At 39.9% G+C, this 13,995-nt stretch overlaps 1 protein-coding gene across 44 annotated transcripts in view; it reads right to left on the bottom strand.

The window, feature by feature from the left end:
• Positions 1-13,995, bottom strand: part of NRXN3 (neurexin 3) — a 1,503,251-nt gene that overhangs the window by 160,859 nt on the left and 1,328,397 nt on the right. For all 44 annotated transcript variants that reach the window (XR_011533070.1, XR_011533071.1, XR_011533074.1 and 41 more), the window contains one exon: positions 7,775-7,946. Coding sequence is in view for 38 of the 44 variants with exons in the window: in XM_070594342.1 (XP_070450443.1) it covers positions 7,775-7,946 (172 nt within the window). In the remaining 6 variants the exon portion in view is untranslated. The remainder of the gene's footprint in view (positions 1-7,774; positions 7,947-13,995) is intronic.

Below are 13,995 nucleotides of genomic sequence, written 5' to 3'. Positions count from 1 at the left end.
TCTGATCTAAATCTTCATCATTATAACAAACTCCTTCTTGCCTTATTTAATTATTTTATAAATAACCTTAAATTGTGTGTTATCTTAATGTCTTAGGGAAATGAGCCTTGTGTCCATGTGCTTATGAGTTGCCTTTCCCTCTCTCAAATATTCTTCTCTTCCGCAGTTTGTATATATATACAGATATATAGAGATACAGAGTCTTGAATCTGGGTGGTAATGTTTAATTTTAGCATTAGCCATAAGCTCACAGTTTGCCTTGGAATGCTTATCGGCTTCCAAGAGACATTTACAGGGAGAGACAGGCTCTAGGTTTGATAGCAGTAATTGTATTTAACTTGTAAGATACAAGGCTATTTATCTTGTGGCTAGGAATTCACGAAAGAGAAAGGAAGTTTGCCTTATAAAACAAAAATTAAAGAAAAAAATACGAAGCACCCTCTTGCTGCCCTCCCATCCCCCAAGCAAGACCAGTGAATAGGAAAACAGCCTTTCATCTAATAAGCTATCCCTCTCTACTAAGATATCATGCTAGAAGGAAAACGGGATCACAAAAGGAAAGAGGTTGCCCAAATCCCAAAAGGCCTAGCGGGTGACGTGGAGGAAGGCAGATGTCATAAACGCCCAGGGAAGTGCTGACTTCTAACTTGGCAGAAATTGGAGATTTAACTTGAGAGAACATTTCTACATTGTCAAGACTTGAGTTAAGAACAGAATTTCTGGGGCGTGCATGTGTTCCAGGGTATCAGAGGGAATTTATGGAAGTAAGAGAATATGATTAAAAACTGAAGCTCTCAAGTCAGGTGGTTTTGGGCTGGAAGACCAGCATTTCCACTCATGCTGTGAGCCAGAGAAGTCCCTAAGATCTCTGGGACTCTTCCTAATCTGTAAAATGGGAGTAAAATGAACACCGCTTCAAGGGTTGTATCAAGGCTAAATAAGATGTTGCACACAAAGTGGGAAGTATTTAGTAAATGCTCAACAAAGGTCAGCCATCACCATCTGGATGAATTTAGCTGAATGATGGTAGTATCTGCTGTTCTCTACATCTCTGGGACAACCACCTCATGAATCAAATGGCATTATTATCCCAGTGTCTGTGTAATGACAAAATGGATAAGTTCAGAAGGTATATGAAGGTAAATGCTCATTATTTTACTAATGATATAAATGAAGATTTATGTTAATATAAAACAGATAAGAGGAAATAAGAGGGGCCCCATGGCAGAGTGGTTAAGTTCACATGCTCTGCTTCCCTCAGCCCGGAGTTTCACTGGTTCAGATGCTGGGCACGGACATGGCACCACTTGTCAGGCCACGTTGAGGCAGCGTCCCACGTGCCACAACTAGAAGGACCTACAACTAAAAGTACACAACTATATGCTGCAGGGATTTGGGGAGAAAAAAGCAGAAAACAAAAAAAGAAGATTGGCAACAGTTGTTAGCTCAGGTGCCAATCTTTAAAAAAAGAAAAAAGAGGAAATAAGAGAGTATGAATTCTGCGTAATCCAATATCAGCCACCTGAGGGTTGGCCTGAGACTGAGTGAGAAAACGTATTTAAATCCCTCAGTGCCTAGGACATGATAATTGCACAATAAAATTAAACCTTCAGGGCCTCAGTCATACCAGCCACATCACCAGTGTGGCTACATGTGGTTAGTGGCCACCATATTGAATAGTACTGATGGCCAGTGTAAAAGAAGAGAGATATTTTCAGCTTTCTAAATATCAGTGATTCTGAGACCTAGTTGCCTATAGAATCATCTTTGGAGCTTTTTTAAAAATATGATGCCTGGACCAGGACTTCTCAAATTTTACTCTGCACATGAATCACCTGGGGATCTTGTTAAAATGCACATTCCAATTCAGTCAGCCTGGGGTGGGACCTAACATTCTACCTTTTTAACAAGTTTCTAGGTCACGCCATCACTGCTGACCCACGGACTACAGACCAGATCAGTTAAATTAGATTACCTGGAACTGGGGCCTTAGCACACACAGTTTATTAAAAGTTTCCAGAAGAATCTCATTTGCAGTGAGGTTAAAGAACATTGCTTCACATAAAAATATCTATTGAAAAGATTTTTTAAACATTTTTTTCACCAAAGACTAACCCAGCAGGTTGAAAGTCCCTTGGAAATAGATACTTTCCTACTTGTGAATCCTAATTCATTCCTGACATATTGGAAAGAATGGCTATTTAGCAGTCTAAGTATTCCAGATGCACTGGTTTGATAGATTAATTGATACGTTGTGTGAACAAATGTTTGAAGAACTTATATCTAAGATGGTTTTAAAATGTACCTAGCAATGTTCAAACACATTCATTAGTGAGCCTCTCTCTAGATACTGTTACATCTCTGCAGTCTTGAAGTCATGTTCAAATACGGCTTTCCCTCTTGATCGTATTTATACTTATTCCCTTTGCAGGACTTCGCTATCTATGTTCTTTCCTCCTGTTGAAGTGAAAGTAACACTAGTCCTGAATGGATGAATGAGCAGGTAGATGGGGTTTGTTTTAATGTGTGCTTCAAATCTGGCAGGGCTTCAAATGTTTGCAGGCAAAAACGGTAAGAAAAGGGAAAGAAAACCTTCTGGCTAGGAATTAATGAAAACCCAAGAAATTTCAGCATCATGTCAAGTATATAGACCTATTTTTAACCCTTCCGTGTCTCAATAATCCATGATGAGATGTGGACAAAAACATCTCTCCCATCCCCAGGTATACTGTGTTAACTATGAAAGGACAATAAGCATTTGAAACAAAATATGTTGGAGACTTTCTTTCAACTGGGGGTTATTTTGGCCCCCGGAGGGCATGTGTGGAGACATGCTACTGGCATCTAGAGAGTAGAGGTCAAGGATGCTGCTAAACATCCTACAATGCACAGGACAGCCCCTCCACAGCAAGGAATTATCCAGCCCAAAGCATGACTAGTGCCAAGGCTGAGAAGTTCTACTAAGCGAGCTACTCCACGGAGGGATTTCTATTTGAGAAAACTTTTGATGGAAAAAAACATAAACAAAAAAAACGGAAAACCAAGGGTTGGTATCAATAAAATTGTGACTCTGATAAACAGAAAAATGGGCAGGAAATTTGAGGTAGAGCAATCTGAGATCAGGCTAGGAATGTTGGCTCTATCCCTTAAGCTGTGTGATACTGGGTAGGTTATTTAGCCTCTCAGAGTCTCCATAATGCAACCTTAATAGAGGTATGGCAGGAATAATAATACCAAACCCAGTTCCTTCACAGGATGGAGTGAGGCTCAAATGTAATAATGTATATGAAGGCACTTTGAGCATCAGTAAGCACTTAGCAATGTTTTTACTTTCAATGCCTATAAAGCTAAGGTTCTGGGGAATTTGACACATTCAAATATAAAGAGAGTTTTCTAATGTCCTTAAAGTGAAGCCACTTCTACATCCTTTTCACGTTTCGAATTGGGTAGTCAAACAGGATTTAAGTATAGGTCATCAGTGGGCATTTTAATGACTGAGGAAGGAGAATCCAATTGAGTACTTCAACTGACTTGGTTTGCGGCATTGAGGAAAAAAAAAAGAAAAACAGTTGAGACCGGGCTCTCGTCAGCACCACTTGCCGAGGGAAGATAGAAAGTCCTGCACAACCCAGCTGCTTATCAGTCTTCACTTCCCAGGAAGCCTGGCTCTGACCTGAAAAGCGCCTTACGGCACATGCTCAGCGTTCTAATAGCCCTGATGACACAACCAGCCACCCACTCGCAGCACAGCGAGGATCTCTAACAATCCCACTCAGCCCAGCCTCCAGGGGGCCAAATCTGGGGCTAAAATTAATTTCCCACGCTCAACTCACCTTTCACCTCTCCTCCCTCCTCTCCACCAGTGCATTGTGTCAAGACAGCAGCGAGAGCTTTATAAGGCACATTTGTCAGTCCCTAGATGAGAACTCTGGGCTGATTCTTCTTTTATTTCCCTCTCCTGTTCCTTAGACTTTCTATTTTCAGGTTCAAAGAAAGAAGTTGCTTATGAGTTCTATCCCCCAGAATGAAGTGATATAAGATTCTGATGGTGATAGAACTATTTTCGTTTTGGATCCTTCCTGATTCACAAAGAACGAATGCTACGTGCCCTGTGCCCAGCTGGTTTCTAAATATTTCACAGTGGGATGTTTCAGGATGTAAAATCCTCTAAATGCCCAGAAGAAGATTCTGGAGTTGACCCATTCATCTTGATGCACAGGAACCTGGTGAGCAGGAACAATTACCGGAGAGCACGCCCTCAGAATGAGATAATGTAAGCGAACATTCTGTAGGAGCTACTCTATGAATCTTTACTGTTTAAATATTAGCAATAAAGTAGCACAACTGAATTCCACTTGATGGTTTCTATACTCATCACTATCAATAAAACAGAACGGCTTGGAAAAAGGAGGATATATCACGTTTGCAGAAACTGTGTCAAGATTGACTGGCCAGGTGGCTTTGTTCTTTGATGCCCAGAAAGAGGGGGTATTTTCATTTTATGGTTTAAAATACGTTAAGTAAATATTGCCAGGTCACTCTAATAGATGCTTTAAATTTAGTTAAATGGATTCATTGAATAGCAAAGGAAGGCAGGTAGGAGAGAAAATAAGTCATCTAAAGCTCAAAAGGTGAGCCACTCCTAGGAAGTCTTGGCAGAGTGGAATGTGAAACCAGAATGTTGGACTTTTCGAAATCACTTTGCAATCTAGGCAACAAAGTAAGATGATAACTCCTTTAAATACTCAGTATTCTTTCAATTGCTTTATGAAAGCCCATTGTCATTTTTTTACGGAGGACAGCTTAGACTTCTTACAAATGAGTCTTTTACCACAGTTAAAAGAACTTTTCCTTTCTAAAGGGGGATTTTTGATTCCACATCTCACAATAACCACCTTTGTGTGGTTATAGGTACTGACCTTTGTAATATGACACTTCTAAAAAGTAATAAATCTAAGATGATACAGGAAGAAAGATCTTCATTTCTATCTATGTGTTTTTCAAAATATCCCCCAATTTGCTGTGGGAACAATAGTGGAAATCATGTCCAGCTGGGAACGGGAGAATCTGGTCCTAGCTCTGTCCTTCATTTACTGTGTGATCATAGGAAAAACACAGTATCTCCTGGGTCTCTTTTTAAATTTGAAATGGAGAATAAAAACATCCACCCTATCCAATTCACTGGCTATTTAGTAATTAAGATGAGGTAATCTGCATGAATGATTTTGTAATAGTAAAAAATGCTACCCAAATGTTTGGTAATCCACAAAGCTAATATTTATTAAGTAATGACTTAATCGACCCAGCATTATGTCAAATATTTTACATCTGCTGAACTCACTTACTCTTCGCATTAGCCCTGAAAAGTAAGTATTATCATTACTCCATTTTACAGACTAGGAAACAGATTAGGGAGGTTAAATAATTTGCCTAAGGTCAGGAATTGGATCACCAAATAAGAGGAATAAGCACTTACTTAGAGAACCAAGAAAGCACGGAGAGTCAAAAATGAGGAGAAAGAATTTGAAATATTTTTAAAGGAGTACAGTGATCATCAGTGAAGAAAAATCAGAACTGTTAGAAATTCTTACACTTATTTTATGGTTATTGTATTTTGAATTATATGCGGGGGGAGGCATCAAATATTTCAGTGGTTAGGGCATTTCAAGGTCTTGATCCAGCCTGCCTTAGACTCACAGCGACTGGCATCAAGATCCCAACTCCAGCCAGTTGACTCCAAAGCCCATAGTTATACAGACTATACTGTATCAGGTCCTGTAATAATAACACATATCATTACCAAATGACAGTTCCAACGGTTACTAGTAATAATAGTTTTCAGTGGGAAGCAACACCATTAAAGAAAGGTTTATTCTGTTTTGAAAACATAAGAAGAAACCCATAATTTGGAACTAAAACTACAAAGAGATAGGCACACAGCAAGGATCACTGTTTTTCTTACATGTCTGTGGCTTTAAAATGACCACTAAAGAGCCTTATCATCACTGGCAGCAAACTTGTGGATTCTATATTGGCTCAGGGCAAGTGGTTAACATCAATTTAGAAATCTTTGAAATTCCTAACAGAAACACAACAAACCCTACAGCAGCACTAGCAGGGCCAACGATAATATGTATAGAGAGAGATTGATTTTTCCTGTGAGCAAATGAGCAGCTTTTACGATCTCAGGCTATTTGATTCCCCCCACCCCCAGCCCCCAGAGTTTAAGCCAGAAGCATTTAAAAATCAGGTCTATTAGTGTCTAGTGAATTTGGATGATGGTGAGAATTCACAGTAGCAGCTCACACCTCTGGCTCTCTTCAAAGGCTCAAAGATAAATGCATAAGGTCATTTTTTGTGCCTTAATCTAAGAAGTGCTAAGAGTATGATAGGAGACTCCTAGAAAAGGCTGAACTGGATATTGTAGGGAGATTGAGATAGTGGATAAATGGGTAGGTGGGGCTTTTTCTTCAGTACCTTGGGGGTCTTTTCTGCTGTTTGTGGATGCTCCCATAATTCTTAAACCAGATATTGGAAGACTGGCTATTAGGAGAAAAAACCCAGTAGCACAGTTACTTCTGATTGGCTTTTAAAGAAAATTAATGCTGAATTAGGCATGAAAATAAAATACAGCCTTCAAGTCATTAAAAATTTTGGGGCCACAAATAGTCAAATTTACTTTATACATTTCTCTTAAGTTTGATTATTATTAGCTAAACAGCTCTTAAACTTCTAGGAATGTGCTTCTGGCTTCCTCTTCTCTGTGTCTACCTCATTATAATGGAAGGGAGAGGATAATAGAAAATGATGGGAAGTTGGAGGGTAGGAGATAAAGAGTTAGACATAGCAACATGCCCATTTCAATATTCAAAGCTATTCTCTTGCATCTACCAGGTGATAATGCAATTGCGGAGCAAAGCCATTAGCCCAAGTATTTTCCTTTCCATTCCTGGAACTTTTCTGATCAGGGTTCAGGGCTCTTTTCCTGGGATATGTGGGAGATGAGAGAGAAAAGCTAAGGGATTATTTGAAGGATCTCTTTTAAAGAAGGCAACCTTTCCTCGCATTGCCCTTGATTCCGCCATCTGGCTCTGGGAGTTTGTTGGCAAATGCTCCTTAACTATAAAATTTAAACAGATGATTAACCTCTCTCCCTCCCACACCAGCATGCTTGCTATTAAAATGCCTACTAGGACCAATCTCTGAATATCAAGGCAGGCTTAGTGTAAGTAAAAGAAAAAAATTGGCAATGTCAACCAAATGAATTAAATTCCATCCTTAGTTTTTCTCTCATTATTATCCTGACTTGATGTTTATCAATTCAGGTTTAGTAAACCTCCTTTCACAGTCTTTCCCAAATCTCTGGCCATCTGTACCTTCAACCATACCTGACTCAATGGTACCACAAAGTCCAGATTATTCCATGATTATCAACGATAGCTCATGATAGAGATGTAGAGATGGTGCCCCTTCCCTCCATTGGTCATCATTTGCAGTACCCTGGGAAACCTACAATAATTGTATTTGGTATGAGCCAGTCAGGCAGTATTAGTCAGGTTGACAAAAAGTGTTCAGTGCATAGTTAGTAAGTCTCCAGAAGCTCCCTACACTGGACCAAGTCTTAAAGAAATAACATATCTTCTCATCCAAAAAAATGAATGTATGCTTAATATTCAGTGTTTTATGATTTGGTGATGGTCATGAGAAAATCACCATTTAGGAGTAAGAATGGGAGAGCAAAAGAGAGTATAGTCATTGAGAGTGAAACATGTACCTGTGGGATAATGTTCATTCACTGGCCAGTTGTCCACTTGAAGTGTGGCATTGCCACCGTTCCTGGTGAAGCGCACCACGTGGTATTTACCATCATTTACAGGGGTTCTCTCCTCTTTAATAGAGATGTCAACTGTGCCAATATTGAAGACAACTCCAATTTTCCCCTGTTCCTGTAATAAAGAAACACAAAAGGCATAATTATCACTAACCACAAGGTTTTCTCCCTTTAAAGTTGATCCTACAACTAACAATAAATCCGTAGGTGCCCAGAGGGAGCTGTCAGCATGAAGTTAATAATGGTATCCTACATTTCTCCATGGGCTTTCATCCTGAACATAAAAACCAATGATAGAAAGCCACCCAAATTGCTCTCACAGGCTGCACTGCACAGGTTACATCATTTGATTGCCTTCAACAGATATCAAAGCTGGAACCACAGAGTTACCTAACAACTGTGTAGTGACACTGCCAAGTTCAGTTCTGTGAGATGCATTAGGCCCATTTCCTAGGAGAAGCTAATAAGACACTGGACCCTAGATCACCTCACAATACAGATTTAGGATTAAAGAAGAAATATGAGCCTGCTTGCACATTTTGAGGGAATCAAGGTCAAGGGGAGAGGTACAGAATGGTTAGGAGTCAATGGCAGAGGAGCTAGAACTATAAAACCACTCCTGATGATACTTGCTGTAGGTCCAAACCACATAGAAAAAGGCATCTTCAGTAGAGGCCAGAGAAACTGAGCTGGGGTTTTCAGGGTCAGATGGCTGCCACCCTTCCCACACCTGTAGCCCTACTCTTAAGGCTATCCCAAGAGAGGGATGTAACAGTCAGCGCTATAGCTTTATGGTACACAGCAGAAGAGAAACTGTGTGGCCCCAAAAAGACTTTGGGGAGAGAAAACGCAATGAATTCCAGAAGCTTAACTCTATACCAGTGAAGGTGATGATTATGGTGATGGTGATGGTGGTGGTGAAGGTGGAGGTAACGACATAATCCACCTCCTCGGAAGTGCACAGAGACGCTGAAATATAAATAACAATGCTATTCAAACTCTTGCTCTTTTCCTCTAATAATTGATCATGACTAGGCGTTAGAATTAGTATTCACAATGAAACATAAAATGAAAGTAACCTTACTGAGTAGACATAATCAGGCTCTCTCACCCTCATGGAAATGGATCTCCGCATGCAGGGTGTCATGAGGGATGGGCAAGGAGAGAAAGGAGACATCTTTTTCCATTTCTATAGTTGCCTGATTATTGGCTAAGCAATAGGGTGGACATCCAAGGATAATAAAATTTAGTTGTAATTCTGATGTTCTGCAAGACTGAGTCACAACATCTGTCCACATACTCTGTTATCCTCTATTTCCTTATTCAAGAAAGAGAAGGAGAAGAACAAGGAGGAAGAGGAGGAGGAGGAGATGGGAAAAGAAGTCTAGAATCCACATAAACTAAGATGTAGGAAAGATTGCACTGCATCTCAAATTTGGTAATTTAGTTCATTCATTCATTTATTCATTCAGCACATAAATACAATATTTATTAAGTACTTATTTTGCTTAAATTCAAAAAATTAAAACTTCTGGTGAGATTTCAGGCACTGGTTTCCATATAGTTTGGTACACTTTACTTATTTTTCCAAAAGACAGGCTTTCCTCAACTTGACAATTTTCCTTTAGTATGCGAACACATCTTGTTTCCAATAAAAAAAAATAGATAAGTATCTGGGAGTCTCGATCTTAGAAAACAGGAACATAAGCTGATCAACAAAAGCTGCTTTCAGCCTGCAGTATGGTGAGATGTAGGGTGGATATCATTGCTTCCTTTGTGCCCAGACAGGATAGTACACCACGTAAAATGATGTCTGCAACTCCCATGTTCTGTTCTCTGGGAAACGTAATACAGGTGCCTCCCCAAATGGTGACTAAACATACTCATGATTTCTTAAATCCCTGTTTATATGCTCTCAGTTTTGTTTTGTTTTTTCATCTTTGTATCTCCAGCGCTAATCAAAGTCCCTTGCTCTAAAATATGAGGCATAGATATGTGAACCTGATGATGGGTTCTTTTGCATCTTTCATGCCCACAATTAATAATATTAAGATTCATGTTATTCTTTCCCCTTCCCTAGAAATTAAGAAATGACAACATGACCTTTTTGCTTTCTCTTAAAGAGTTGGCATTCGTTTCTTTTTTTTTTTTTGAAGAGATTTTTTTTAAAGATTGGCACCCGAGCTAACATCTGTTGTCAATCTTTTCTTTTTTTTCCCCCTCCTTCTTCTTCCTAAAGCCCCCCAGTACATAATTGTATCTGCTAGTTGTGAGCGCCTGCAGTTGTGCTATGTGGAACGCCACCTCAGCATGGCCTGATGAGCGGTGTCATGTCCGTGCCCAGGATTCGAACCAGCGAAACCCTGGGCCACTGTGAACTTAACCACTCGGCCACAGGGCTGGCCGCTGGCACTCATTTCTAAGGATGTGTGTGTATGTGTGTTTGTGTGTTGGTACCTAATCATCCTCATGCCTAAATAAGCTAGGCTATTATAACTTGAGTCATAACCTGTTTAACAGAATGAAAGGACTGGAGGAGTTAAGAAACCATGACTGCAGACACCATTACTCCTCTGCCCACCCCACAATGTGGGCTGTTTATCGCACCACTGTTCTTCAATGAGAAACCACTATATAAATCCTGGAGGCATGGAAAGGACTGCTGGTGATTCAATTCACCTCTGAGTCGCTAATTAATTGTGGATGGAGAACAGCTTTAAGGGGAGAGAGGAGACCTTTAAACCAGCATTCTGCAGCTTTTCAGCAACAGCAGTGGCAAAGTACAGTTCTGGCTCAGTGAGTTGGCTGATGAGGGAGATATATTCTTGGAGAGATTTTCTGTAGATCCATAATAGATTCAGGAAAAGAAAAGATTTAATCTCTGCCAGAATAAATATTTGGTCCTTATCTTAGGCACCACACATTTGCCATTGCAATCACTGTTTTGGAGAGATCTTCTTAATCCTGCTAGTACGCTGCCAGTGTCAGTAGAGACCCTTACCCAGATGCTTCATTGTGCTTCCCGCAGTGGTAAATGTGGCTGTGCTAGACCTCAGATGTGGTCTCTTTATCCACAGTAATAAGATTTCATTACTGTAACCTCTTTGTCATTTGTCTTGGGACCACAGTGGCATGATAATCTGTGGCTAACTGCTTTGTCTCAGTTCGTTATAAGCCTTGTGGCAAATACTCATATAGTTTCCCAGGCTTGAATCCATCATGCTCAACTACCATGAAAATAAACTCTGCTGGTTCACGTGTCCAGAGAAGAGAAGATGTGAAGGAGTCAGCCTTGACTGACCTTTGTCAAATTACTTAGCTTTTCTGAACCCTATTCTTGACAATATGTTATGGGGACAGGATAACAGCTTCACATGTATCATAGGGCTATTCTTAGGCTGAAATGATATGATTAAGATGACAGCACTTTATAATAATAAAATATTATACAATTATGAGGGATAAATGAGATCAGGAGAATGAACCATCCATTATTTGTTCATACATAACACTCTGTGATTATTGGAAAAGTTCATTGGTTCCATAGGACAAACATGGGTTTCAGCATAGCATGGTTCAAATAATACCTCTAAGTCTTAAAGCTGGATGATCTTGGGCAAGTTATTTAACTTCTTATTTCTCTTCTATAAAGGGATGTGCGGAGGGAGGGAGAAGTGAATTGCAACCTCTGAAGCTTTTTGGGAGCATTCTAGAAGAACACACACATGTGAAGAACCTGGCACGTGGTTGTGTATACTTTGGGACCTCAATAAACATCAGTCATCTTTTCCCTTTCTTTCCTCTCATTACTGTAGTTGAAAGTAGTGTCACGAGCTAAGGACTTGTTGGTTTCGCGACACTGTCATCAAGAAATATTTTGAAAACAAGTGTAAATTTTAGCAAACAGAAACTTAGAAAACAACATTTGCACAGTTAATTTCCTGTCACAATTTGGTAGTTGTTCTCTCTCCACATTCCTTGGTGCCTTTTATAAGCCTCTCCAAGACAAGCAAAGTGTTGTTGCAAAAACAGCATGACTATAAATTTTAATAACTCCACACCCATCACCACTAAAGTTGCTACCAAGGCAAACACTTCAATCTATGTTCTTCCTCAATATTAAAAAACAAAGACAAGTGGTAAATCAGAAGACGTTGTCATAGAATCCTCAAGTGTATTCAGGACAAAACTGAACGGTACAGAAAACAGCTGTCTTTAAATAGCCAGTAAGTCATTCTTCATCAGTAATGATAGTTTATGAGCCCACCTGGTTCCTCAGATTAGCCTGGCTCCAGCTTTCTGATCTTCCCTCAGCCACATTACAGTTATTGCTGTAGAGGTGACCCAAGAGATGCTACCAACACTGCGGTCAGATTTCAGGAGCAGAAATGCACAAGGGCAAGAAAAATCCTCAGGAATAAAGATCTCCCTGAAGGCAATCTCTTCATTTGTTCCAGAGTGCCCCCAGGGAAAGCAGAATGCATCATCCACTCTTTTAGAAAATTGCAGCTGACAGAAACAGAACTGGAACTCCCAAATGTATGCCAGGGAGATAAGCAAAGGGAGCAGTTCTCAGCAGCTTAACTTCTAGGCTTCCCCCAAAATTTGTGACATCAGTGCTAGGCAATAATACAGGAAGAACAACGTGCATGTGATCCATCTTTGTGCCAGACACTGTCAGGCCTTCCATACCCATTACAAAGTCTGAGTCACAGTAAGGAAAGTAACCAGGGGCACTGTTTACTACATTTTTCTAGTTCTTCCCCATTACGGGGTCATAGTAAGAACTAACTTCTGGGTCCCCTTGTGATGTGTAGGGCCAAGAACAGTGTTGACCAAGAAATATGGTGTCACTCCTGAGCAATGCATTTAATAGCTGGTATGAGAGCCACCAGAGTTCTCCCATTGGCTCTCAACTCACTGCACCCAGTAAATTCCTGGTGGCGGCTTCTTCATCAGCTTGGGTCATTGAGTGAGGATGGCAACAAGCCAATTTGCAATGGACATGGAACATGACTGAGAAACAAAGCATAGTTCCTTTATGCCACCAAATATTTGAAGCTGTTTGTTACTGCAGCAGGACCAAGACTACCTTGATGGACAGAGTACGTGCTGAGTAAAAATTCTTTGATAGAAGAATTTCAAATTCTCACAATTCCCCTCCATATTTTATACATTAAAAAGATGGAGAGTCAGAGAATTGGGAATTTACACAACTAATATAATATGTGTTCAAGATTAGAATTCAGGTTTGTCTGACTTTAAAATCCATGGGTTTTTCACTTTGCTATGTTTCAGTCATAAGTATTACATGTTGCAACTGAGTTATTCATGTAAAATGGCGTATACAGCACATATTATGTAAATTCTGTCTGCCCACCCCGCCTAATGCGTCTGCTTAGCCTCATTGTGGGTTTCTTGCATGTAGGGATCCTAACAGGTGCTCAGTAAATATTTGTTAAATCTATGAATAAGTGAATGAGTAATGAATAAGAATGTGTAGTTGTAATAGAAACAAGTTATGATAATAACTTTTTATGTCACAGGAGGCTAAACAGAATTTGAACAGTAGAGGATAAAGTAGAGAACTGGTAATCTATATTCAGATGTTTTTGCAATACGTCTTGGGCAAAACGCGTAGTCTCGTGCTTTATATATGCAATCTATAAACTACAAAAAGTGAGGAACAATTTACGTGATTCATCAGATAATTTTGACTGAGGGGGGATTTTATTGAAGTTCCTTAGAATAAAACACTCTGCATTTAGTAGAATGTATTATGGGTTCTTTTCATGGTTATTAACTGCCTTTCAGTGAAGATCATCAGTCCATGCTTTCAATGCCAGGGTCTCCTTGATGTAGACCTAGAACAATTGTTAGCTAATAAGCGGTGAGTGTGCACTTCCTGTGTGCAGAGCCATGACTATTGAAGGGTTCAAGAAATAAAAGAGACCAGGTCTCTCCCTGGAGCAGTCTGAGGTAGAGAATAAGACCATTAGGAATCACCCAACCTGATAAGACTCCAACTGTGGAGATTGGAGAGAGTTTGGACTTTTATTAACATCCCATGACAATGACCCAGTCCCTTTCCCTTGAGGAGCTTAAGTGTGGCTATGACAGGAAGGACAGGTGAATAGAAAATGTCTGCTCTGGGTTCCATAAGC

Source organism: Equus przewalskii, chromosome 25, assembly GCF_037783145.1.
Source record: "Equus przewalskii isolate Varuska chromosome 25, EquPr2, whole genome shotgun sequence".
In the NCBI taxonomy this organism is placed as follows: domain Eukaryota; kingdom Metazoa; phylum Chordata; class Mammalia; order Perissodactyla; family Equidae; genus Equus; species Equus przewalskii.
Note: the sequence above shows the minus strand (reverse complement) of the source record. Positions and strands in the feature narration are given on the sequence as shown.